The sequence below is a fragment of the Centruroides sculpturatus genome, unplaced genomic scaffold (assembly GCF_000671375.1).
Source record: "Centruroides sculpturatus isolate CEXI.00-Female unplaced genomic scaffold, Cexi_2.0 scaffold874, whole genome shotgun sequence".
Lineage (NCBI taxonomy): Eukaryota > Metazoa > Arthropoda > Arachnida > Scorpiones > Buthidae > Centruroides > Centruroides sculpturatus.
Genome location: NW_019385253.1, coordinates 123,347 through 149,527, shown reverse-complemented (window position 1 = coordinate 149,527; position 26,181 = coordinate 123,347). Strand labels below are relative to the sequence as shown.

Below are 26,181 nucleotides of genomic sequence, written 5' to 3'. Positions count from 1 at the left end.
TGGCCTCAGACTACTTTGAAACGTCAAAAAGTGCGAGACAAATTCGGCGATTTTGTCTCCGTATAGAAAATGTTAGTGTGAATGTGTGTGTTTCTTGCATTTTTCAAGAACATTTAATAAGTATAATACTGAAAATATGCAATAATATTAATATTGTTATAATATTTTTTGTTGTTTAACGTATTATTGTTTAAACAACAATTACACTAAAAAGATATTGAGCAAATCATAATGAGAATTTGTACAGTAATTTCTCTTGCATGTTAAATAGCCATTGCACTTGAAATTTAGCCGCTTTTTAACGAATTTCTTCTGTAAATCAAGTTTCTAAACGTTTTTGGAATTCTTTAATCACATCTGAATTTAAAAAAAAAAACAAATAATATTATTGCACTCTGTTTCGAATAACCTGAATTTCTTCTTAGAAAAAGCACCTACATTGAAAAAAAGCTGTGCCATATTTTACACTCTTTAAGGAATGCTAAAATAAAACATCATTGCCGGAAAGTAAAACCTCATAATAAATACAGCATATATTTCAGACTTGGTTGAAATTTGCCCAATAAGCCTCTATGAAGACAATTCTTAACAACTACTTTTTATTTATGAGCATCCCGTATATAATTAACTGTAATATTTATATTTTCAGAAAGAACATATGGTTTTCTTTCCAATATTTATAACAGAAGACAGATACAAGAGACTATTTTTCTACCCCGGTGTATTTCTCTAGCATAAAATTTGTGGTTAAGATGACAATTCCGAAAAGAACTGGTTTTCGATTGCAAAACCATGTTCTTTCAAAGTATGTTTTAGCTTTTCTAATATATTAAAACTAATTATAACATAAACGGTGCAAAGAAACTTCGTGCACATGTTATAGAGTTTTATTCCAAAAACCCTAAAACATTTGGTTCTATTCTAAAAATAAACGTAAATCTCCTATATAAAGGTTTTTACAAAGCCACCTTCAACTTCGACGTATGTTGTGCAAAGGCGTTTTGTATGAGCATTGCACAAACCTTTAGTGTATTTCTCGTAAATTATGTCCAAACGTATTTGTATAAGATTTAGCAGTTTTTTTCATACTAAAATCTATTTTTAACATATTAGCACAAAGATTCGTTATACTCTGTATAAATTGTTATATATAACAAATACTTTATTCATAGGTATGGATTATGATAATTATTACTATAATTATCTGCGTATTCGTATTTAATGCGTTGCAAAATCGAAAGTTTTCATGGAATAAAACAACTCAGCATTGTACTAAAGTTAAGAATATATTCTGGTACTTTTCCGGCATTTTCTCCAATCAAGGTAACAATTTAACTCATTTTCTATTTTGAAATGTAAAAAAAGTGTGTCTCAGGTGAATACTCTGTACGTTTATAATGCAATACACTATTTAATAGTAGAATAGTTAAGAGTATACATAAAGAATTAAAACATTACTTATTCCTGATATTTTTCTACTAAATATATTACTGGGTTTAATTCAACAGTTGCAAGTTGCCAACTTTCATAGGTACAAATTACGAATTCAGGATATCCAGCACCAAAATGTACAGGTGATAAGCAAAAAACTTACAAATAAATTTTTTTTTTTTTGCTTTTTTAATGATGATAATAAACTCGATGACAGATAGCCAGAATTGAAGCGGCACTTACACAAAAATAAATTGTTTCTAGAATATTAAGTTTGTTCGAAGGAGGCGTGCATCTCAGACAGAAGAATGAGCAGGAATTTTAACCTGAAACAGAAGAAATCCGTCCACTTGAGATCGAAGCAATGTATAGAATTCTGGTTTTTCTCTGTTTCGGTTATTCACTTTTTGTTGTATGTTTAATAATAGAATTTTCTCTACGTAAATTACACTCGAATCTCCAATAACGGTCATCGCTCAGTGATGGTCAAGATCAATCAATGGACATTTTTCGCAGCGTTTTTTGAACACATCCACACAAATTTTTAATGTTGCTGTCACTAACCGTTTTTAATACGTTTTTGTGTATAATATTATTCTCATTACCTTTACTAACGTTTACTAATAGATCTATTTATTTTACAAAAGGATATTGAATCTGCAAGATGGCCGGAATACTGGAACTGTATAAGAGTGGAGCAGTGAATAGCGTGGCTTCGTTGGCATTTGGTAGAATTTCGGTTTTTTTTAAACAGATGAATAAATACAGTTACTCGGCGCTCTGAAATTCAATACTGTACACAAACTAAAAAGCAAGTAAACAGAAAGACGGTATACGTAACATGATGTAACATTTTCATGAAAAGTAAAGCGTACAGGTGCTCACATCAGAGAGTATTCCAGACAAATAAGTCTTTGAATTAGCAAGAATATAGTGTAATTATGCATATAATCTGTATATACATTAATAGCAAAATGTTCTGTCCCCACCGAAACTAAAACCAACACTTTACCAAGAATTACCATGTAAGTAGGTCACACCAGCTTGCATTTGGGGCTTACGTTTCATTTTTCGAAAGGACCATCTGTTTACTTTCTCTGTGCTCTCGGCCTATATTCAGGAAGAGAGTTAAATTCACAAAAAGACAGGAAGGTGATAGTAATAGGAGAGAGAAAAAAATTTTTACTTTTGACGAAAACTAAATTGAAGAAAACGGGTATTGGTTTACTCCCGTAGCTATTTTTTTTAATTTGATTTTTCAACAATAGCCTTTGGTTATATAAACAATACAGATATGCAGATTTAATTTTAATTTTTATATTAATTTAAATAATCATTATCTGTATATATGCGGTATTAAAAACAAAGCGTACCATTACCACCANATGCAAGAAGCTAATAAATTTTTTAAACTTTTAAAAAATTGCTAATACACTATTTAATTTTTCAATTTTGAAATTAAAAAAAAAACGTTATTATAAATTTGAATAACTTAAATGTTAAAAATTAAAAAATATTCTCTTTATAAAATATTCGTTCATATGATGCGGTATTAAAAACAAAGCGTACCATTACCACCACACAAAAAACGTGAATTTAAAAATTAATTTAATTTATTTACTATTAATTTAGTTTTAATATTAACATGATTAGTAATTATTAATTAATTATGTATTATTATTTTTGTAATTTTAGTTCTGTTAATTACAATTTTTAATTACTTTTAATAATTCAAAATCGCTATTAACAGATCTTGATCGTTTAACCGTTGAAATTTATTTCTCTTTTGCAAAATGATGTTCATATTTTTTAGATTTTCAAGTAATTGTACCAAAGAATTATAATTTTCTTTCGCTTAAAATACAATATATAACATTCAGAGTTACTGTAATAATGATAATATAACGTAAGTTTAACCACCATTTTGTTATTGTCAATTTAATTTTAAAGAAATGCATATAAATTAAACGTCTGAATAAAAGGTAACTCATAAAATTGTCAAAGAATATTTCTTAATCGAAGTATTTAAGTACGACAAGTGTTGGTTAAATTAATCTAATTAAATAACAACGTAACATTAAAGAAATCTTAACATTAGACCTCAACAAAAGTAGATAATATTCGAAAGAAATGACATATCTAATTATTCAATGAAATGAAATTGCCGAATCCTATTCAGTTTTACACTCATACGTTTTATCACGAAAAATTTTATTACCACAAAAACAAGCCCGATATAACAGAGTTTAAGATAGTGCGTTAGTAATACCCTATAAACATCGTCCATGAACTAGACCAAACCCGATTTTTCATACATTGTTCCATTACGGTTAAAGAAAAACAACACTCGGTGGAGAATATTCTATGGACTGTCATGAATCACGCACTGAACTTCTTTTGTTTCAGTTTAGAACAAATAACAATACAGTGCTTCTTGAGGGAGAGTGCTGTGTGGTAAAATTTATCGAAACTCTCATTATATAGCTGTAACAGAGTTGGTATTTATCAATGCGTCTACAGTAGCAACGCGTTTTTTCAGAGAACAGTGCTACATGTTCAATGAACTCGAAGAATTGCTCAACTAGAATATGGCAATGTCTTTCATGACTATATTCTTGCTGCATACTTATAATGCAATTATTCTCAGCTGCTTAGCTAATAACGCTACATTTCAATTCAATTTATAGTAAAAAATAACCTCTATCAGGTGTTTAGCAAGATACTGTTTCAAAAGCAAATTTCAACTATTTAATACATAGGGTGTAATTGAACTCAATGCCATAATTTGAGCAATTTACGGGGCAAAACAAAATTTAAAACTTTTACGTAAATAAATTTCTAAAGAAAGAATTGAAGACTGTATTTAGGACTTTTGTAGTACTTAAAATTCAAAAAATTATGTATTTTGCGTTTATACACAAACTTATTTAAATTGTTTTAATCAATAACCATATATACAAGTATACTTTATTCAATTTTAAGTTTTATAATTAATTTAATTTCAAGTTTGATATAAAATAATATTTTTTACGCAATATCGATACAAAAGCACGAAAAGTTGGATGATCGTGTATATCGGAATCGGTAATAAAAATGGCCAGAAAGTATTCCACCAATTTCCACGAATGTGTTTTACGTTGCATGTTCCATTCCTAAAAAGGTAAGAATTATATTGTATCACAAAGATACAAAATGTTCTGTAAAGTAAGATTTTCTTACATTAAACACTTTCCACTATTATTGTTACAAGGTGTTCCTATTTTCTCTGTTTCGGTTATTCACTTTTTGTTGTATGTNTATTCCACCAATTTCCACGAATGTGTTTTACGTTGCATGTTCCATTCCTAAAAAGGTAAGAATTATATTGTATCACAAAGATACAAAATGTTCTGTAAAGTAAGATTTTCTTACATTAAACACTTTCCACTATTATTGTTACAAGGTGTTCCTAAATAGGTTTCGAATATTTCTTTATCTGGTAGGCTAATCTTCCAGTCCGAAGTCGATTTGCAATTTCCCATCTGATCTTCACAGCATATCTGACACTCTATGTTGTCTGGACATTTACAAATTTTTAGGTCATTTCTTTTACAAATATCGATGAGGCATCTACCAGATTTACATATATTAGAACCCAAACACGGTGATCTGTCTGGTGAAATCACCTCCGGGCAGAATGGCGTCAATCCATTACACCGAAAAATTTTTTCTCTGCAAGGAGTTAAAACGAAACATTGGCGTTGCTCTTCTTTTGCCACAAATTCGCATTTCTCGTTGCAGCAATCTCCTCGCGAACTACAAAAGTTTTTTGATCGTTTCCGGAGTGCACAAGGTGCACCTGATCCTGGAGGATTACAACAACGATCCAGTTTTTCACAGGATTCTTTACTTCCGCAGTCGCATTCTTCTCCTTGTTCCGTTATTCCGTTACCGCATGTTGACTTTGGCTTCATCATGCAAGAAGCTAATAAATTTTTTAAACTTTTAAAAAATTGCTAATACACTATTTAATTTTTCAATTTTGAAATTAAAAAAAAAACGTTATTATAAATTTGAATAACTTAAATGTTAAAAATTAAAAAATATTCTCTTTATAAAATATTCGTTCATATGAAATTTAAAAATATATATAAGTTAAGCACCTCCTTTTTTCACGAAAAGAGTATCGTATATTTCACTTTTGCTACATGGAGAAAACTTCCAGTTGTTGTACAACCATCCATCTGAATAATTATATGTTGACTGACTGTACATAATATAATTTCCTAACGTATTATTCAAGTATGCGGGTGAACACACGGGATTATCAGGTGGATCGTGGTTACTCCCGAATAAATTCCCCATTATCTGAAGCAAACGTTTACTAATCTGCATTCGTGGAACTCTTCTCATATATGCCACGTTAGTTATAAATGCCACGTTCGCACTGACTCCATTTGTGTTTCCTTGGCAAACTCCTCCTAATAGAAGATATTCATTTTAAATATACGTACTATATTAAAAGTACTATTATATCTGAAAATAAGTTAGGATACACTTATTAGTTGATGAATATCGGGATTTCCTATGAAATAACACTTAAATATTTGGTAATTGGCTGTTTAGGATAAATCCCTCATTTCTCTGCAGATATAGTGGAAAATGGAAAAACAAAAAAACTATCGTCGTTTTTATTAGGAAATGGAATATTTCACATAATATGTGAAAGTACAGCTGCAGATAATTACTAATTTTAAACGTTTTTGAAAATTGAAACGTATAGAAAGAGTATTAACTCATCTGAAATACATATGATTCTCAGGCGTACGTTGTATATGCCATTCAAATTTGAAAGAGTGGCAAAGAATTTTTATATTGTAAAGATAGAAGCTATAAAGCTGTAAAGATTGTAAGAAGGATAAAAGCCAAAATAGAAGAGTAAACAGTATATATATTATAAATGATATAAATAAGAATACAGGAAGGACAGTCTAATACTGCAATTGGGAAATTGTCCCCAATTTGATATCACATGAAAAAACCTCTTGTATACTCTACGTGATCAGATTATTAAACATGTTCGAACCAATGACAATTACTGTTGTGAGTAATCGTATCCATTTGGTCACCAGTAATTCATATTTTTTTGAAGAACATTAAATAGTTTTAGAGTTCAACAAATAATTTAAAAATAATTTAACATTTTAACATTAAAACTTGGTCTCTAGATCGTGTTTTTGTGACAGATTAGCTAAGAACAGTATTTCGAGCGTCCTTCAGGTGTCTAACACCGAAGTAAGGGCCAGTTTACTGGGAAAAATTCTCCTGGAAAGCATATAACTTAACAAATCGACCATTTGTTGAGCATCCAACTAAACAAAACAAATCCAATAAAAAAAAACAATAATAAGTATATATTTATATGCATTCTAGCATGATTCAAAAATCATTTTCATGTTATATTTATATAACTGAAGAGATTTTTCTGCGATATTTCCTGTTACTGCATTTGAACTCGTTGTATCAAGAAATGGAATTGAAAATTTGAAGCAAAGTTAATTGACAATGAATTAACATATTAAATATATAATACTCTATGTTGATGTAATTCATAACAAGAATAATAAATCACACCAATAAATTAATGAGATCCGATATGAGATTCACAGAAAAATGTACATTATTAAATACACTATTTTATAAAATTTAAACGAATATTACACAACATTTTAGACTCACCACTAAACGATAATCCAATTGTGTCACTAAAATCTCTGTGGCAGAAACTTATAAACATGCACCAAGCTTGTTTTGAATAACCAGATAGAAGGAACGTGTATTCGAAAGAGTCATCTATAGATTCGTTTAAATAATAACCAGGATTATTTCGGTTTTCTACGAGAGTAATTTTCTCCACATTGAGTCTTATTCCTTTAGGTGCATCTACCATGCTAAAGTCTAAATTTCTGAAGACTTTGTCTGCAACTTTCATATGATATAACATCTCTGCGATAATTGTTCCACGATCTTTATTAAAATCGTCTACGAAAGTATGGTCTGCCATAATCTCTATACTGCACATTAACATGTTTCTAAAAAACAATGGGAATTTTTATTTTAGTACCATCTTAATTGTTAAAATTACAAACTAGTCCTTATTAATCCATGAAGATTAGATTAATAAAACTCACCGTTTTTTAAATGTAGAGTTTTTTTTCAAAATCAGATCTCCAAGTTTCTTTACGATTAGATAAATTTCTATACAATTTATATCTCCGCTTGAAATGAGATCGATATCCTTTCATTTTTTTGATTTGTACAGATGTGATATCAACGTCTTTATAAATTATCAATTTATCTTTAAAGGTTTCGTCTCTTAAATACGTAAACGCATTTTCTGTATAAAAAGTATTGTATTTTAATTGAATTTTGCCAATAAATCCATTTCTGTGCAGATAACCATTTGCAAAAGACTGTGGCTCTCCCGAAACGATTCCCTTGTATATGGAAGAGCCTTCGATGTTTTTAGGATATAATTTGATAATTTCGTCTCCAACTATAAAGACTTTGGCATTCGGAGATATTATTGAATTATCTTCTTGCAAAATCAATTCAAAATTCTTTCTGAATGCCCGAAACTTCAGAGTAAATGGCAACTTCCTCCTTATATGTTCTGCTATCTTACACTTATTGAATTTCGCTTTAAAGTCTATTATGTCGTAATCTCTGAACTGTTGTAATTTTTGATAATTTAGTGCTTTAGGAAATAAAAGAAAACTAAAAAAAATATTCAGCAAGAACGTCAAAATGTTCATTTCAATAAAATATTGCATTATTAAATTTTATTTGTTTCGAAATAATTCCTTCATCTACGGTTGATTTATTTATTGTTGAGACAATATATTTACGTTTGTGAATTTTTTGTCTCTTTAATCCTTTTGGTAGACTATCTCACAGCAAAGGTTAATAAATTCTTTTATTAGTTTTCACATATGCATTTCGAACCGGTATAATATTTCCGGTTCCTCTTCAGTGTTCTACAATTATAAAAATTAAATTGATATAATTTAAAAAACTAACAAAGTAATTTGCCAAGTAACATAACATAAACACATCACAAATACCTCTAAGGGTTTTACACATTTCCTNACGTTTGAAATTAAAATTTATTAACAACAAAATATATTTAATGAAGAAATTAATTCTTAAATTACTTTCTTAATTAAAATATATGAAAAAAATAAAATAAAGTAAAATATATTTTTAAATTATTCCCGAATAACATCCTGTTATTTACAAAAATTCAAAATTTCCTAAAATTGAGTCATTGATTCGTACTGTTAAATAATTCATTATGAAGTAATTTCACATTATTTTTTTATAATTTATTTTATTTCTTTTAATAAAGTACACAATAACCTTTGTAATTAGGCCTTCGATACTTTCGACATATTACTCGGATATTACTGACTGTAAAGAATTTCAAAAGCATTTATAAAAATGCAGTAATTTATTTATAATGAGAAATACTACTCGAAATAGTTTTAAACTATGGTTTTAAAGGTATATTTCGTGTTTAATAATGCATTTAATTTTTTTAAAATTGTGTTCAGAACCACTGCTTTATTTTTTATTGCTATGAATTCTTCTGGTCACGCTACTATAGACCGTAAATTTACAATAGCGAGACCAGACAAATGTATAGAATCTATTCTGAATGTTCAGTATTTTTAAATAAAACATCGTTTATTTCAATTGTCTCGAAGAACATTTTACATAGAAATTTCAATATTTATACGTAGAAGATATAATAAAAGAAGAATCAAATGTTAAAGTTTTTATATAAATAAGTATGCCAGTAATACTGCAAAGTTTCAAATTAAATTTTCATTTGTTTATATAGCCAATTGAACCGTAATCACCTTACTTTGTAGAAATGTAATGGGTGGTTTTTCGATGACAATCCTCGCAATCCTGATAGTATTGTTTAAATCACTTATTACTTTTTATCGTAGACCGACACGCAGGAAGCTGCCAAATTCTCATTGTTACATGAAATAGTAAGCTCATAGTATCTTCACTAAAGAATTTCGAAGAATCTCAGATCGAATCAGATTGATGTACTAAGGTAATACAATACTTGAGTGACTTCACAAAGAAATCTGTATCGCATGAACTTTCTATGGGAATGTGTTCCATATTTAGTTGTTATACACTATAAGATAACGCGAAAAACTTCGCGATTATTTTTATGAGATGTGAACCCATCAGTGTTAGGTTTTATGCACTTTTCCATTAGTCGCATTCCATTAGTGGTATTGTTAAATTAATTCGGCTTCTCGACGCTCTTCTTACCCCTATAAACAACGTTTTACCCTTATTCCTCGTTGACTCCGTCATTCCAATAACAGGAAATGCAGTCTATTAAGGCAGCGAGAACACACCCACCCGTAAAAATTTGAAAGGCGGCCTTCGGGGCAGTTGGAACAAGCTTCAATCGCTGTGGCCATTCGGCTGTTTCCTCCTTCACTTTTTATAATCTATAATTGTTCACTGTATTGTTCATAGTTGGGTATAATTTAAAATATTTTAAATAAAATTTTCCTCCTTGGATAGTGGTCAGGTGACATTTACTCACTGACATTATCGTAACTTCGAAGTTATATTACCTATTTACTTTTGTCTACAACTAATATTAAAACAGGCAGATCAAATAATACTAATGATTAATGTCATTTTAATATGCACCTTTCTTGAAAAGTGATTTTAATTTCAAATATTATTGTTTTTTTTTGTACTGAGACCTTGAGTAAGTATTTGACAAACTTGTTTTTCGATTCAACTTTAAAACTTGTTTAACACCAACCAAACATTACGTAGTCTTAAAGGTAAATAATAAAGGTAAGTTCTCGATTAATTTTATACATTTTCACCTTAAATATTCGAAGATTTATACCTGGATAATATATTATATGCAATTATTTAATTAATTTCGATAATTTCAATATGATTAAAATTTATTTTGATTTGGTACGATAAGATACAGTATCCCAAGACATGAATGCTGGATGCCCCAAAAAACATTCCATGCAAAACTAGATTTTATTTAGGTATTAAGCTGTGTACACACAGACACTTCTTGCGTCACGTTACGTATCTCGTTACGGAGATACGTAGCGTGACACAAGAAGTGTTCGATTCTGACGGTGTAACTATGTTTGCACCGTCACAATCGAACGTGGCCGTCATCAAATTAGAAGTGTGCTAAAAAAATGAACGAGTGAATAGATCTGAATATAAATGAACACATAAACAGTCTCAAGCTTTGTGTGTAATAATCACACATTTAATTTATTAAAGATAGATTTATATTATCGTGCCAGACACTACGCTTACGGCTGACGATCAGTTACGTACGCTCTCACTATCAGGTAATGCGTGGTAAAGCAATAGAATTACGTAACACTATGAAAAAAATTAACGTGTATAGTCAGCACAGTAGCTATTTTTATATAAAAAAAAACCTTAAACTGACGTAAGGCTGCTTAAAAAAACACAACATTCAGCATATTTTTAAAAAGAATTTAAATAATTTCAACACAATGGAAATTAAATACACGCAGTAGAATTATAAGGAAAACTTGCAAAATAAGAAAAATATAAAATAATCACCGGAGAAAAGCAATTTTAAAGATAAAGAATAAATGCAATTATAACTAGAAATAATTCTTTCTTTCGGAATTAATGACGAATCGGTGTTATAAAAAATAATATCGGTTTCACTTTAAAAAGTGATGAAAATGCCATAAAATGAAAATATGACAATTTGAATGACACGTAATATGAAAAAAGTCACAATATAAAATGACGTAAATAAAAAAGTGACAACAAGAAATAGCCTAAAATAAACAATTGACTTTTATTTCGTATAAAATGTCATTTATTAAATAACATTTCTTTCCTATTGACTAAAAAATGGCGCATTTTCTGTGTTATATACCGAAAACATTGTTACTATTCATTCGTTTTAAGCATGAATTTATTTAATAAATGAAGGTCACATAATATGAAACTTTCTTTAACGAATGTGGTCATTATTTAAGTAAAACGTTATATAAGTACTGTAAGAATAGACAATAGATGAGTTCGTGTTCCGAATATTAAATACATTACAAAATTGTACAATAAAAAAGTAATTGAAAGTACATATTTTATTTAGAATTTTTTATATACAATTAATTTTAAATTAATTAATTTAATACAAAATTTATTCTGCAATAAACTAAGACAGTGGCGTTTTTTTACACTATGACTAACGAAACTGGTTTTGTAAGACTGTGCGCGGTATTCTTAACGATACGAGATGCATATCAGCAAACCTGTTACTCCACATCCTGGAAGGATACAGATAAACATATTCGTCTGAATATAGATTAGTTATGCCCTAAGCTATAACGTAAAACAGGTTATTTCCTTTCAACAAATAGTGATGTATTTAAAAATAAAAGGACCGAGTGGGTTTCCAAGCTGCAACTTATTTAGCAGTCATTATATCTGGCGCTAGAGTCGCTATTTAGGCTAAAACAAGTTGCATTATTCATTTGTTTAGTAAATATTTTTTCCATTTTTAAGCATTTTTATAACTTTTAATACCAGAAAAAGTAACAACAGCATGATGAATAATTGTTTTGTGTCTGGGTGAAAGTTCTCCTACTGCAAATCTGGTGAGAAGTGCGATATTTTTACACCACTTCACGTGTGTCTTCTTAACAAATAGGTGTATTTGCATTGTTCTATACTTATTTCATTGTATATCTATTTAAAAAAATCCATAGCTTATTCTGTAATGCATTTAAGCACCCATAGAAATTTAACTCAGATAAAATAATTTNACCTGTTACTCCACATCCTTGAAGGATACAGATAAACATATTCGTCTGAATATAGATTAGTTATGCTCTAAGCTATAACGTAAAACAGGTTATTTCCTTTTAACAAATAGTGATGCATTTAAAGATAAAAGGACCTAGTTAGTTTCCAAGCTGCAACTTATTTAGGAGTCATCTATGTGGAGTTAATATGCCAGATTGCCGATATCTGGCGCTCGAGTCGTTATGTAGGCTCAAAGAAGTTTCATTATTCATTTGTTTACTAGATAATTTTTCTATTTTCAAGCATTTTTATAACTTTTTATTACCAGAAAAAAAAACAGCAGCGTGCTGAATAATTGTTTTGTGTCTGGGTGTAGGTCTTGCTACTGTAAATCCGGTGAGAAGTGCATTATTTTTACACAACTTCACGTGTATCTGCTTAACGAATAGGTGCGTTTGCATTTTTCTTTACTTATTTCATTGTATATCTATTTAAAAAAAACCATAGCTTATCCTGTAATGCATTTAAGCACCCATAGAAATTTAACTCAGATAAAATAATTTATTAATTTTAACAGTGCATAATATATAAAATTTTATTTGATTCAATAATGAAAAACAGTTTTGGGATGTCATACACCTTTGTATTTTACTATAAGATAACGCGAATAACTTCGCGATTATTTTTATGAGATGTGAACCCATCAGTGTTGGGTTTTATGCACTCTTCCATTAGTCGCATTCCATTAGTGGTATTGTTAAATTAATTCGGCTTCTCGACGCCCTTCTTACCCCTATAAACAACGTTTTACCCTTATTCCTCGTTGACTCCGTCATGCCAATAACAGGAAATGCAGTCTATTAAGGCAGCGAGAAGACACCCACCCGTAAAAATTTGAAAGGCGGCCTTCGGGGCAGTTGGAACAAGCTTCAATCGCTGTGGCCATTCGGCTGTTTCCTCCTTCACTTTTTATAATCTATAATTGTTCACTGTATTGTTCATAGTTGGGTATAATTTAAAATATTTTAAATAAAATTTTCCTCCTTGGATAGTGGTCAGGTGACATTTACTCACTGACATTATCGTAACTTCGAAGTTATATTACCTATTTACTTTTGTCTACAACTAATATTAAAACAGGCAGATCAAATAATACTAATGATTAATGTCATTTTAATATGCACCTTTCTTGAAAAGTGATTTTAATTTCAAATATTATTGTTTTTTTTTGTACTGAGACCTTGAGTAAGTATTTGACAAACTTGTTTTTCGATTCAACTTTAAAACTTGTTTAACACCAACCAAACATTACGTAGTCTTAAAGGTAAATAATAAAGGTAAGTTCTCGATTAATTTTATACATTTTCACCTTAAATATTCGAAGATTTATACCTGGATAATATATTATATGCAATTATTTAATTAATTTCGATAATTTCAATATGATTAAAATTTATTTTGATTTGGTACGATAAGATACAGTATCCCAAGACATGAATGCTGGATGCCCCAAAAAACATTCCATGCAAAACTAGATTTTATTTAGGTATTAAGCTGTGTACACACAGACACTTCTTGCGTCACGTTACGTATCTCGTTACGGAGATACGTAGCGTGACACAAGAAGTGTTCGATTCTGACGGTGTAACTATGTTTGCACCGTCACAATCGAACGTGGCCGTCATCAAATTAGAAGTGTGCTAAAAAAATGAACGAGTGAATAGATCTGATTATGAATGAACACATAAACAGTCTCAAGCTTTGTGTGTAATAATCACACATTTAATTTATTAAAGATAGATTTATATTATCGTGCCAGACACTACGCTTACGGCTGACGATCAGTTACGTACGCTCTCACTATCAGGTAATGCGTGGTAAAGCAATAGAATTACGTAACACTATGAAAAAAATTAACGTGTATAGTCAGCACAGTAGCTATTTTTATATAAAAAAAACTTAAACTGACGTAAGGCTGCTTAAAAAAACACAACATTCAGCATATTTTTAAAAAGAATTTAAATAATTTCAACACAATGGAAATTAAATACACGCAGTAGAATTATAAGGAAAACTTGCAAAATAAGAAAAATATAAAATAATCACCGGAGAAAAGCAATTTTAAAGATAAATAATAAATGCAATTTTAACTATGAATAATTTTTTCTTTCGGAATTAATGACTAATCGGTGTTGTAAAAAATAATATCGGTTTTACTTTAAAAAGTGATGAAAATGCCATAAAATGAAAATATGACAATTTGAATGACACGTAATATGAAAAAAGTCACAATATAAAATGACGTAAATAAAAAAGTGACAACAAGAAATAGCCTAAAATAAACAATTGACTTTTATTTCGTATAAAATGTCATTTATTAAATAACATTTCTTTCCTATTGACTAAAAAATGGCGCATTTTCTGTGTTATATACCGAAAACATTGTTACTATTCATTCGTTTTAAGCATGAATTTATTTAATAAATGAAGGTCACATAATATGAAACTTTCTTTAACGAATGTGGTCATTATTTAAGTAAAACGTTATATAAGTACTGTAAGAATAGACAATAGATGAGTTCGTGTTCCGAATATTAAATACATTACAAAATTGTACAATCAAAAAGTAATTGAAAGTACATGTTTTATTTGGAATTTTTTTATATACAATAAGTTTTAAATTAATTAATTTAATACAAAATTTATTCTGCAATAAACTAAGACAGTGGCGTTTTTTTACACTATAACTAACGAAACTGGCTTTGAAAGACTGCGCGGTTTTCTTAACGATACGAGATGCATATCAGCAAACCTGTTACTCCACATCCTTGAAGGATACAGATAAACATATTCGTCTGAATATAGATTAGTTATTCTCTAAGCTATAACGTAAAACAGGTTATTTCCTTTTAACAAATAGTGATGCATTTAAAGATAAAAGGACCTAGTGAGTTTCCAAGCTGCAACTTATTTAGGAGTCATCTATGTGGAGTTAATATGCCAGATTGCCGATATCTGGCGCTCGAGTCGTTATGTAGGCTCAAAGGAGTTTCATTATTTATTTGTTTACTAGATAATTTTTCTATTTTCAAGCATTTTTATAACTTTTTATTACCAGAAAAAAAACAGCAGAGTGCTGAATAATTGTTTTGTGTCTGGGTGTAGGTCTTGCTACTGTAAATCCGGTGAGAAGTGCATTATTTTTACACAACTTCACGTGTATCTGCTTAACGAATAGGTGCGTTTGCATTTTTCTTTACTTATTTCATTGTATATCTATTTAAAAAAAACCATAGCTTATCCTGTAATGNAAGTAGTTCGGCTGCTCATCCACTATTGGTCCAGACTCTATCAATCTTGTTGCGAAACGACGTTATAGGAGGTACTTTATACGAAAGTTTCTACAATTTTTTCGCTACGTTACAGGAATTGTCGTTATAGGAACGTACGTTATAGGGGGGTCGACTGTACTTTTGTTATCCTTATAAAAATTGCATATATTGCAAGTAATTAACGAATATTTTTACATTTATAGGTTTAATGAGAATAATAACAGTTGGATTTTCAAGTAGAAGACAATCCAATTTAAATACCGAAAAGTGGAATTTTTACAGAGACGAATTAGGTAGAATACTGAGCTACAGAATAACAAAATTTATTGTTATTATCGGTTTTATTATATTTATATCGTTCGGAATATATTTCACGAAGTACATAAAATACGATTTAATATATTCTAACTTATTTCATCAAAATTCTTATGCTATCAATTTTGTCGACGATAATTTCAAGTACTTTTCTCAATACAGAGATAGAATACAAGTTGTTATCAATGCACCGGTAGACTATTCGAATCCAAAAGTACAACAGCAAATTGAAAATTTGATAGTTGATTTAGAAAATGTTCCCGGTATGAGTCGATATAACCTGACTGAATCATGGTTAAGAGTTTTTATAAAATCTGCTAAAAATCCGTTTTCTTGGATCTTGTTAAGGGAATACAATATGAGCCATCCTGAGCACTTCGTGAAAGCTATCCATGATGTATTCTTCAAATTCAACTTCGCTAAACGTTTCAAGAACGATATTGTATTCGATAAAGACAAGAAAACAATCATTTCTTCTAGATTTTTTGTAAATTCTAAGACGATCGATAGTTTCGCTAAACAAATTGAACTTCTTAATCATTTACATGATGTGATCGATTCATCTGGTTTGAATGTGATTATTTACTGTTACGAATTCTTAGCTGTTGATTCATTTGTAAACATTCTCCCATACATAATTCAATGTGTTTTTGCGAGTTGCCTGATAGTAATAGTAATATTTTTCTTATTTATTCCAAACTTGCACTGTGTAATTTGCGTTAGCTTCAGTGTTGCGTCAGTTGTCACATCGACAATTACCTACGCTTCTGCCTGGGGAGTAACTATTAATGCACCTCTTTTGCTTACGTTAACTCTTCTTGCAGGATTTTCTGTTGACTACGTATCTCATATATCATGCGCTTTTGTATGTAGTAAAGCGGATACACCGGAAGAGAAAATGAAACATGCCTTACAAATTGCTGGTCATCCTATTATTCAAGCTACAGGTTCGACAATTTTAGGAATTTCGTCTGCACTTATTAGTCCTCATCGTATATTTCACGACATTTTTAAGATTGTGTTTTTGACAGCACTATTTGCTTCATTTCATGCACTATTTTTATTACCTGTTCTGCTTAACATTTGGGATAATATTGTTTTAATTATCAGAAAGAAGAAAAATAGTAGAGAAGAACAGCAACTGTCTAACACATCAAATGTAATATCACAGTTGTTAAACAACACAGATCGAATTAGTAATAATATGTAATATAACTCAGATTGCTTTTACTTACTTATTCTGTCATCATTAAAATTTTAAAGGTATTTTTATTCTTTTATGTTTTTGTTACATTCTAGCGAATGATCCTTCTTAAAGTATTCCCTATTCAACAATTTTCAGAGCTATTTCACAGTCTGAATTAAACCGAATTTGGTATGATAATATTTCAGTGTACGTTGACAATTTTGTAAATAATAATTATCACCATGGTTGTCCTGTCTAGACTTTTGTTTTATTACTACGACTGATATTTAAAAAATTGTGACACTGGGCCCCTTGCTAGGAATCGAAGTTTGTTGATTATGTTTTTATACCTAAACTTATAATAATCATAAATTAAAATTGTGATTTGTGCTAACGTGTAGCGAATTTATGTGGATTTGCATGAGATAATGCAACATATACTATGTGCGATATTCTTCTGATGTATTCTATCCTGTATTTCAGAAGGCACTAACATATGTTTTACATGCCATCTTCAGAATCTTTAATGAAGAAAGATAATTGCAATTTTACAAATATTTCTCTTTTGTATTTCACTGCATTTTTAAACTTTCTGATTCAGATCCTTTTTTAACATAAGGGTGAATCATAGAAAATAATTTTACAATAACACATACAACTTGAATGTATTATTATAAATACAGTAAACCTCGTGTTTCCAACGTCTCGCTTTTCGAACAATTAGGTTTTACGAACGAGCTACTCAACACAGCCAGCCACAGATGGTGAAGTTCCTATATTTTCTATGTTGATTTAATGCTCGACCAATCAACGTCAGAACTACCGATTCAGAAGTTAGTGGCGATGAGATCGCTTAGTCTCATTAGAGGAATCAACGATGACGTTACTATTTTAATTATATTTCAATGCTCATACGGGAAAGATACTATTATCGTTTATCGGTTTGCGCTGCAGTTGAGTTTAAATTAACCACTTTATCACTGATTAAAAAAAACTGACGTTCAAACCCACGACGGATCTTGCTTTATATACCCCCACCAATGGGTAGTCAAACTCATACAAAAAAGGTTTCGAATGGTCCACAATCTTCCAGAACATTCCACAACAGTCGATAGTGTTCTGGAATGTTCCACAATGGTCAGGAATTGCCCGGTATGTTCCCGAACGTTCCAGAACATCCCGGAATAGGGTGCAATGTTGTGGAATGCTCTCGAATACGCTCGAATGTTCTGGACTATTCTAGAAATTTCTAGAGGGCGAAACTTCCAGTCCTCATATGTTCAACAGCACGCTCTTCAGGTAAAAACGGGAATCTTCTTCATGGATAAGGGATAGAGGGCTACCATACCATATAACTCCCTTGATCGTACCGGGACTCGTTTTTGAGCTTTAGCAACACGCACATTGTACACTTACCTTTATTATATATAAGGGAGATCGGGGCAAGATCGGCATGTTAAGCTTTACTTAAATTTTGTGTAATAAATACTGCTGTAAACTGAAAAAAANAAGCACCCATAGAAATTTAACTCAGATAAAATAATTTATTAATTTTAACAGTGCATAATATATAAAATTTTATTTGATTCAATAATGAAAAACAGTTTTGGGATGTCATACACCTTTGTATTTTTTACGTATTAAGTCTCAGTTCTTATGAAATACACATTGTGTCTACATATTTCAGAATTTTATATGATATTTTGCACCACTATAAGTAAAATATTAATACAGATTTATGGATCGCCTAATATCTTTATTTGTTAATATATAGGTCAACATATATATGTATTTTCTTTGCCTGTCATCTATGTGACAATGTCATATTTCTATTCTGCTGTCTGCAAGGCATATCTCTTCATTCGTAGACTACCTAGAAGGGCGGTAAAATCGCCCTTTTTATCGTACTTTTTGACCAATAGCAATCGTCGATTCAACTCTGCTGACAGGTTGTGTGGGGACTTACAGAAGGGTAAATAATCAGATCTTTTCACAAACAGAAAAAATAAACTCTTGGGGAAAAAAGTTGATTTCCTTCATTCTCGTAAAAAGTGTCGAATGTCTTTCTTTTTAGTAAACAATTAGGAAAAAAATAACTAAATATATTTCCCACGCTAATTATGATAAAATCTCGTATCTCACAATCGTAAGTTCAGAAAGATTATTAAGGATAGCTAAATGACAATGGATTAGGCCAGGCATTCTAAACCTCGATAAAACCCTATGGTGTTTACAACACACTGCGAATTCTTTCCAGTACCTCTACAGTGGTAGTATGACATAGTAATTATTCAGCCATTCGAAAATGTAAATAATTTTTAGAATTTCTATTGATGCAAACTGTTTATAATTAGATTAATTTAACAATAAATCAATATTGCTTATAAAATAATGATACCGTTTTTTACAGATCTAATTTTCGGATAATTTACCATTAATTAAAGCATCACTTTCCATTATGGCTATATGTAAGAGTAGAAATTGCAATGTTATCTATGTCAAATTATCGGAAATTTTCCGTCGTTTTGGGTATCGAGTCGCAAAATATCCGTTATGGTTCATATTTGTGCCTATCTTCGTTACAATCATCTCAACAGCTGGCTTTTTTCGTTTGAAATTAACTACAAATGTCCATTATTTGTTCTTTAATTCTGACAGTAGAATCGTGCAGGCAAAATCCGTAATCGACAATTTGTATCCAGAAAATTACACAAATTATGATATTCTACGATCAACCGAATTTGAAAAATATGGAGCTGTAATTGCAACTGCAAAAAGTGGACAATCTATGTTTTTAAACAGTACTTTTGAAGAATTAGATGTCTTAGATCAAGAAATACGCAATATGACAATACAGTGGAATGGTAGAAGTTTAAAATTCGCTGATATTTGTTGTAAATTCGACGGACAATGTATTCAAAATGATATATTGAAGATGAAGAGCAGAATAGTGGATTTCAAAAAAGGAAATTTCAAAATAAGGTATGAATTAATTATGTAATTCAATTCAGTTATAAGATTACTGTATTCAAATAAGCGGGAGCGTTGTACAATAAATATCTTTCTTAATAAAAATATTATGTTGAAGAAAGATGCCATTGTAACACATTGAAAAACTGCTAAAAGTATGCCTTTCTAGTCGATATTTGCATTTATTACCGTGTAAAAAGTCCATAAATTTCCACATTACTGTTGAGAGAGTGAAGGAATCGACTGCTACAGTATTCAATGAGTGGTCTTATACATACGGCAATTGTGTTCCATTGTCATTTCGCTCTCAGTTATTGTGGTTATGCAATATAATAACTAAAATGTTTATTACTAAACTTTAAATCCAGACTAAATTGAATAGAAATCTTTCTTTTATTATAAGTTTTCGTTTAAATTAAGAAACTAGTATATTAGGTTTTGAAAATTTTGAATATATTATTAAATATATTGTTATATTTCAGATATCCAATTGATATAAATTCGAAATCCTCAAAACTTGAAATTTCTGCTATAAATTTAGGTGGTGTCACAACAGATAAAGATAATGTTGTCAAAGACTTCAAAGCGGTGCGACTGCTGTATTTTATTGATAGCGGCAATTATACGAAATACGAAATTGCTTCATTGTGGGAGGAAAATTTCTTAAAATTAATAAATAAATTGGAATTCGAAACAATAAAAATTTCAGTACTTTCTGGGAATAGCATCGAAGAAGAATTCAATACTTTAACCGTGAATAATTTACCAAGTATAATTATTTCACAGTTTATTGTGTGTTCCTTTGCTGTCCTAACTTGCATGACTACCGACTGCGTAAGTAGCAAACCATGGATTGGTGTGGCCGGATATTTATCATCCATTTTAGGTGCTGCTACTGCGTTTGGATTGCTGTTGCTATTTGGTATGGAGTACGTAGACATGAATACGCTCGTTCCTTTAGTCGTTCTAGGTTTGATATTGTTAATCACAATAGTTTTTAATGAAAATTGTTTTAATTTCCGTTTGGTATTCTACATATTACGACGTTTTCATTTTAGGTGTTGGAATAGACGATTCCTTTGTCATGTTGTCAGCTTTTAAGAAAACTAATCCAGAAGATTGTATAGAGAAACGAATGGCTGACACATATTCAGAAGCTGCCACTTCAGTCACCATAACTACACTGACAAATGTGACATCATCATTTATTGGTCTTACACTACCGTATTCAGTATCTAGAATAATCTGTGTCTATTTGGCATTTAGTTTTGTATTTTCTTATCTATATCAGCTAATGTTTTTTGGAGGATGTCTGGTGTTAAGCGGCTACAGAGAAAGTAGAAATCTGCATGCTTTATACTGTGCACCTGTGAACTGGAATCAGACGTCAGGTAAATGTGTTTGCATTAAATTACTTTTATAAAATTAAATAACACATTTTATTTAAATTATTATCATATAATACGGACAGCCCATAGTATCGAGAAATAGATTTTAAATATAAACAAATAGTGTTGTTTGCGCAGTGGCATATTTATAATTTTCAAATTATATGCAGCTTTTAATGTAGACTGAATATGATCTAAGAATCTTGTAGTTTTAATTCATTGTTATTCATTTACATTAAAATTACTATACAGTACTTACATATTCTTGTATAATTGACGTTCTTCCTATATGCACAATTATACTAAAGTAATGAAAATGAATGTTTTGGTATGAAGAATTGAAATATCAGTGCTGCGGCTGATGCGAAGAGGTTGGACAAAAGCAATCACTCGAATAATACCTTATGAAACAGGTATATACACATATGTAGGTCTGGTTTTACCTTATTTTTGGTGCCGCCATTTTGGGTCTTTTTGGATTGGGCATGTTTTAAACTAACTTGTATGGGCAGTTAGTTTTATACGATACTAGCTGCAAGGACCCGCTTCGCTGGGTTTTTATTTGTGGGCAAAAAGTATTTTTTATTTATTTATTTAGACATACTAGGCAGAGCCCATGATGCGGAGTATACAATAATTCGTTACATGTACATTATACAAAAAAATATCATCATCCATCCATTATTACAGAGAAAATTAACATATACATAAATCAAAATAAAAATTATACAAGTATTATTATAAACATCAAAAATAAATATCTGAAAATAAATATCTGAAAGCCAAATATCCAAATATAAACATATAACATAATAACAAAAAATCATCATGGGGAGAACTATCCAACCAAAAACATCATTATATAAAGAAAAAAACATTAATTACACCGACCTATAAAAGAAAAAGGATTCAATTATCTTATCCAAAATGTGGATAGTCTCCCAACACTTCTTAGCCACAAGCACACTTTTAAAGAAAAAACAAATGCCACCTTTCGGCAAAAACGAATACTCGGATATGCAAAATAAACAACGATGTACGTCACTCCGTACAAGGGATCACTAAAACAAAATAAAAAATCAACAGAGATTACCTAAAAAATAATTTAATCTTTTGAACAAAATTAATTAAATCGAAATTACTTATATTAGTAATAAGTTCCAAAAAATTCTCCAACGGAATAATAGAAGTTCTAAACACACTTTCCCGAATTTTCTCTAACTTAGAGCATTTAGCAATCACGTGAAAAGCATCCAATAGCTGATCATTCTTACAATACATGCAAATTTCTCTGCGATAATTCTGTAAAAAATTAAGTGAATTACATCTGATTTGCATTACTGTGGCACCAATATTAAAAGAAAAATTATTATTATAAAGCGAACAGTCAAAAAAAAATTTATTTAAGTGCTTGTACCAATCATTATAAGAGCTTGCATTAACTCGTTCATTCAAATCTATAATAAAATTATCAAAATAATTTAATTTCAAAATAGAACAACTATCAGGCAAAAAGTAACGATAGTGAAGATTAAGATAATTACATTATAGTCAATCTTACCCGTTTTCACAGAATGCAAGAATTAGATCCCCCGTTTCCAGTCTAATTAGAGACATGGTCCCGATTCTATTTCTGAACGTCTCCTGTTCACGTCAAGTCAAACGAACTATTTTTAACGTTTTTGGAACGTTTACAATCGTTCTATAATCGAACCAATATTCGAATTTTATGTTCGAATTTAATTCGAACATAAAATTCTATAAAGTTCTATAATCGAACCAATATTCGAATTTTATGTTCGAATTTAATTCGAACAAATTCGAAAAATTCGAACAAAACATTCGAAATAGAAAGCCACTTTAAACCACTTTCAGCCTCATATCTCCCGCACCTTATAGCTATCGAGACGCAACCACCCCTATGCACGAATGGAGACTTGGGGTTACCACCACATACAAACACCATTCATGTGCGATGTGTAGTTTTGGCGAAAAAGTGAAATATAGGGACATACATGTCCATTTATNTGAATTTCATCTGTGATTTCATTTACGTTTAAGTATAATAGGTCTACTATTTTTACAAGTGTATGTTGATCCAGCCTACTTACCTTTTATATTTTGTACAACAATTAGTATGTTTACTGTAGAATTTTAGTATTTTGTTGTAATATATGTTTCATTTACGTAATAAATGCGAAATTACTTCATTATTGTAATGTTTGTTTAATTTTATGTATTTTATGTTTTATTGTTAATTAACTCTTCAGGAGTGTTTTGTTTGTGATTCATATTTAAAGCAACCGCATGACTATTATACGCGAGTTTTTGCAAATATGTACAACTGGCAAGTCTTAAGACCTGACGAAAGTGACATTTTAAAATATTACCTGTGATATTCGAAGTCAAAATTTGTTATATAAATTCTATGTGCAGAAATCCGTTAGTAAGTTTAAATTAATCGCACCTCCATTAAACATCATCTTTTTAAAATACAATCTGTTCCGAAATGATAGAATCACTGTAAAAAATGATGGCATTAATAAAATAATATGAAGTACAGTGCAGAACTTCATAATTAATAATTAAGCAGTCATCTTTCGGCCTGATTAGTTTAAATCGTTTCCAATTTCTGTCATTTTGTCACATAAACAATCATTTTTCTTTTTTGTACTTGTTTCTAAAGAATATTACAAAACAATAATAGAGAAATTAATTATTGATTTATAATGATATCGTGTAAAAATTATATTATCAAACATAGTAATAAAATAAAAATACAAATGAATTTTGACAATGTTCTGTAATATTGTAATATTACATTATTCACAATGTTAATAAAATATTAATTGAAAGTCTTCTCGTTTCTTAAAAATAATAGTATTGTCAAAACTTATTAATCAGTAGATATATCTCTGGTATCTATTTGATATATATGAATTAGCAAGAACGATTCACGAAATTATTACTGTTATACGAAGGTTAAATATATTTCTCATATACCTTCGGAATAAGCAACACAATTCGACTCTTAATGACTATCTTCTTAAAATGTCAGCTTTCTTCAACGAAAATGAATAGTTTTGGTCTATGTAGATACTTCTAGAAAAGAAACGATTGCTTAATTGAAACACAATAGCATTGTCTGCACTGATAATATTGATAAATAAACGTAATGCCTCTCGCTATGCATTGAGATCAGCAATGGCGATGGATTATTACGATACATGTGTTCTGTATTGTAATGTCATAACTCCTCAATTCTCAATCTACTCTTTTTATAATATATAAGCTAATAAAACAAAAATATTTACTTAATTACATTAAGTTGAATGCAAAATGATCCATTACTGAGAATTTCATAATTTTAAAGTTTTATTCTATTTCACTTTTGGATACAACTGGTTTTATACCGTCCGAATTAAATAATACACTTGTTTGATTTAATTTTAAATATACAGCTTGCTTATGATTTCATTTTTCAAATATACATATATTCATTTTTCAAATATACATATATCGTCTATATATACATATAGTGTTACTGTAGCTATTTCATTTTAATAAACGCATTGCAGGAGCTCATTAACTCTTTTTTCACCTACTTTTCTTCTACACTTTCTTACTTCCCCTTTAATCCTACACTACTTACCCCTTTCTAATTTTATTTTCTCACTAGGCAATTACAACGAGTAGTCCTAGTTTTCCGCTCCTATTCTGCAAAAGGTATATCCTGTCAACATCATATTAAATCTAAATTATATAATAATGAATGTATTCCTATATGAATAAGTGTAATTACAGTCAAATTTTATAAAATATACATCGTTAAGATAATATCTTTAATTGGAAATAATTACACGAAAAAATAAAGTAATAACTATTAGTTTTTTCATCCATTAACGGAATTACAATTTATTCTCCAATTATTTTCAGTAATTGTTCATTATTACATACATTTAAATTGATGTGATTTGATAAACCTATCGTTATAAATTTAATACAGGATCTTTGTGTTGCTCAGTAGTTTTAATAATAAAAACATTGCAAAAAATCGATAAATAAAGAAGTTAAAACTTAAAATAAATCGTAAAAAATTTTTATGGCAGATAAATGTGCCCTGAAAGCAACATCTACACCAGAAAAAAGATTTGTCCGCGTTAATTTGTGCGTGGTAAATTACATTCTTTTATGTGACATTTGGAACTATAATCAAACATTCAGTTAATGAAAGAATACTTTTGCAGTATCCTGTGAGGAAATTTTGTACTTGCGAATTATTTTGTCATTTTTAATACAAATATAATTCGTTTTTTTATTATTGTTTATATTACACTACATAAAACTAATCAAATAATATATTGCTATTATATGACTCTCCATTACGCTAGCGATAAAACTATTGATAAACAGTATTTCGATACAGGTTTGTTCCTAATTAAAAAAGTAGGCAATTTTAAAATGTAATTATTTACTACACACAATATATCGTGTATAAAGCTATTTCTAGTATATAAATATTGATTTTAAATCAAATGTACCCGCGATTAAAATAACTTGTCGTTTACTATGCGATTAAAATAACAGTCCTAGTAAGTTGTTTACTATGCGATTAAAATAACAGTCCTAGTATAATAGTTTTCAATTTATCGATTTTCTTTGGGGTTTTCTTGTATGAAAACACGCAAAAATACTTTCTAATATCTTT

General features: G+C 29.8%; 2 protein-coding genes across 2 annotated transcripts; one reads left to right on the top strand and one right to left on the bottom strand.

The window, feature by feature from the left end:
* Window positions 1-4,705: 4,705 nt before the first annotated feature.
* Window positions 4,706-8,225, bottom strand: LOC111636742 (disintegrin and metalloproteinase domain-containing protein 10-like). Its single transcript, XM_023382062.1, has 5 exons — window positions 7,602-8,225; window positions 7,150-7,502; window positions 5,574-5,891; window positions 4,843-5,395; window positions 4,706-4,775 (listed from the first exon to the last, which is right to left on the bottom strand). The coding sequence occupies exons 2-5, from the start codon at window positions 7,496-7,498 to the stop codon at window positions 4,706-4,708; spliced, it is 1,290 nt and encodes a 429-aa protein (XP_023237830.1). The 5' UTR covers window positions 7,499-7,502; window positions 7,602-8,225.
* A 9,964-nt stretch (window positions 8,226-18,189) lies between these two features.
* LOC111636741 (patched domain-containing protein 1-like) lies at window positions 18,190-21,576 on the top strand. Its single transcript, XM_023382061.1, has 7 exons — window positions 18,190-18,267; window positions 18,359-18,414; window positions 19,774-20,097; window positions 20,568-20,732; window positions 20,811-21,055; window positions 21,144-21,476; window positions 21,557-21,576. The coding sequence occupies exons 1-7, from the start codon at window positions 18,190-18,192 to the stop codon at window positions 21,574-21,576; spliced, it is 1,221 nt and encodes a 406-aa protein (XP_023237829.1).
* Window positions 21,577-26,181: the final 4,605 nt, after the last annotated feature.

Coding starts and splice junctions, on each gene's coding strand:
- LOC111636741 (XM_023382061.1), top strand. CDS start 18,190: ATGGTCCACAATCTTCCAGAACATTCCACAACAGTCGATAGTGTTCTG. Junction 18,415..19,773: donor TTCAACAGCACGCTCTTCAG/GTAAAAACGGGA, acceptor TAATTCTGACAG/TAGAATCGTGCAGGCAAAAT. Junction 20,098..20,567: donor AAAGGAAATTTCAAAATAAG/GTATGAATTAAT, acceptor GTTATATTTCAG/ATATCCAATTGATATAAATT.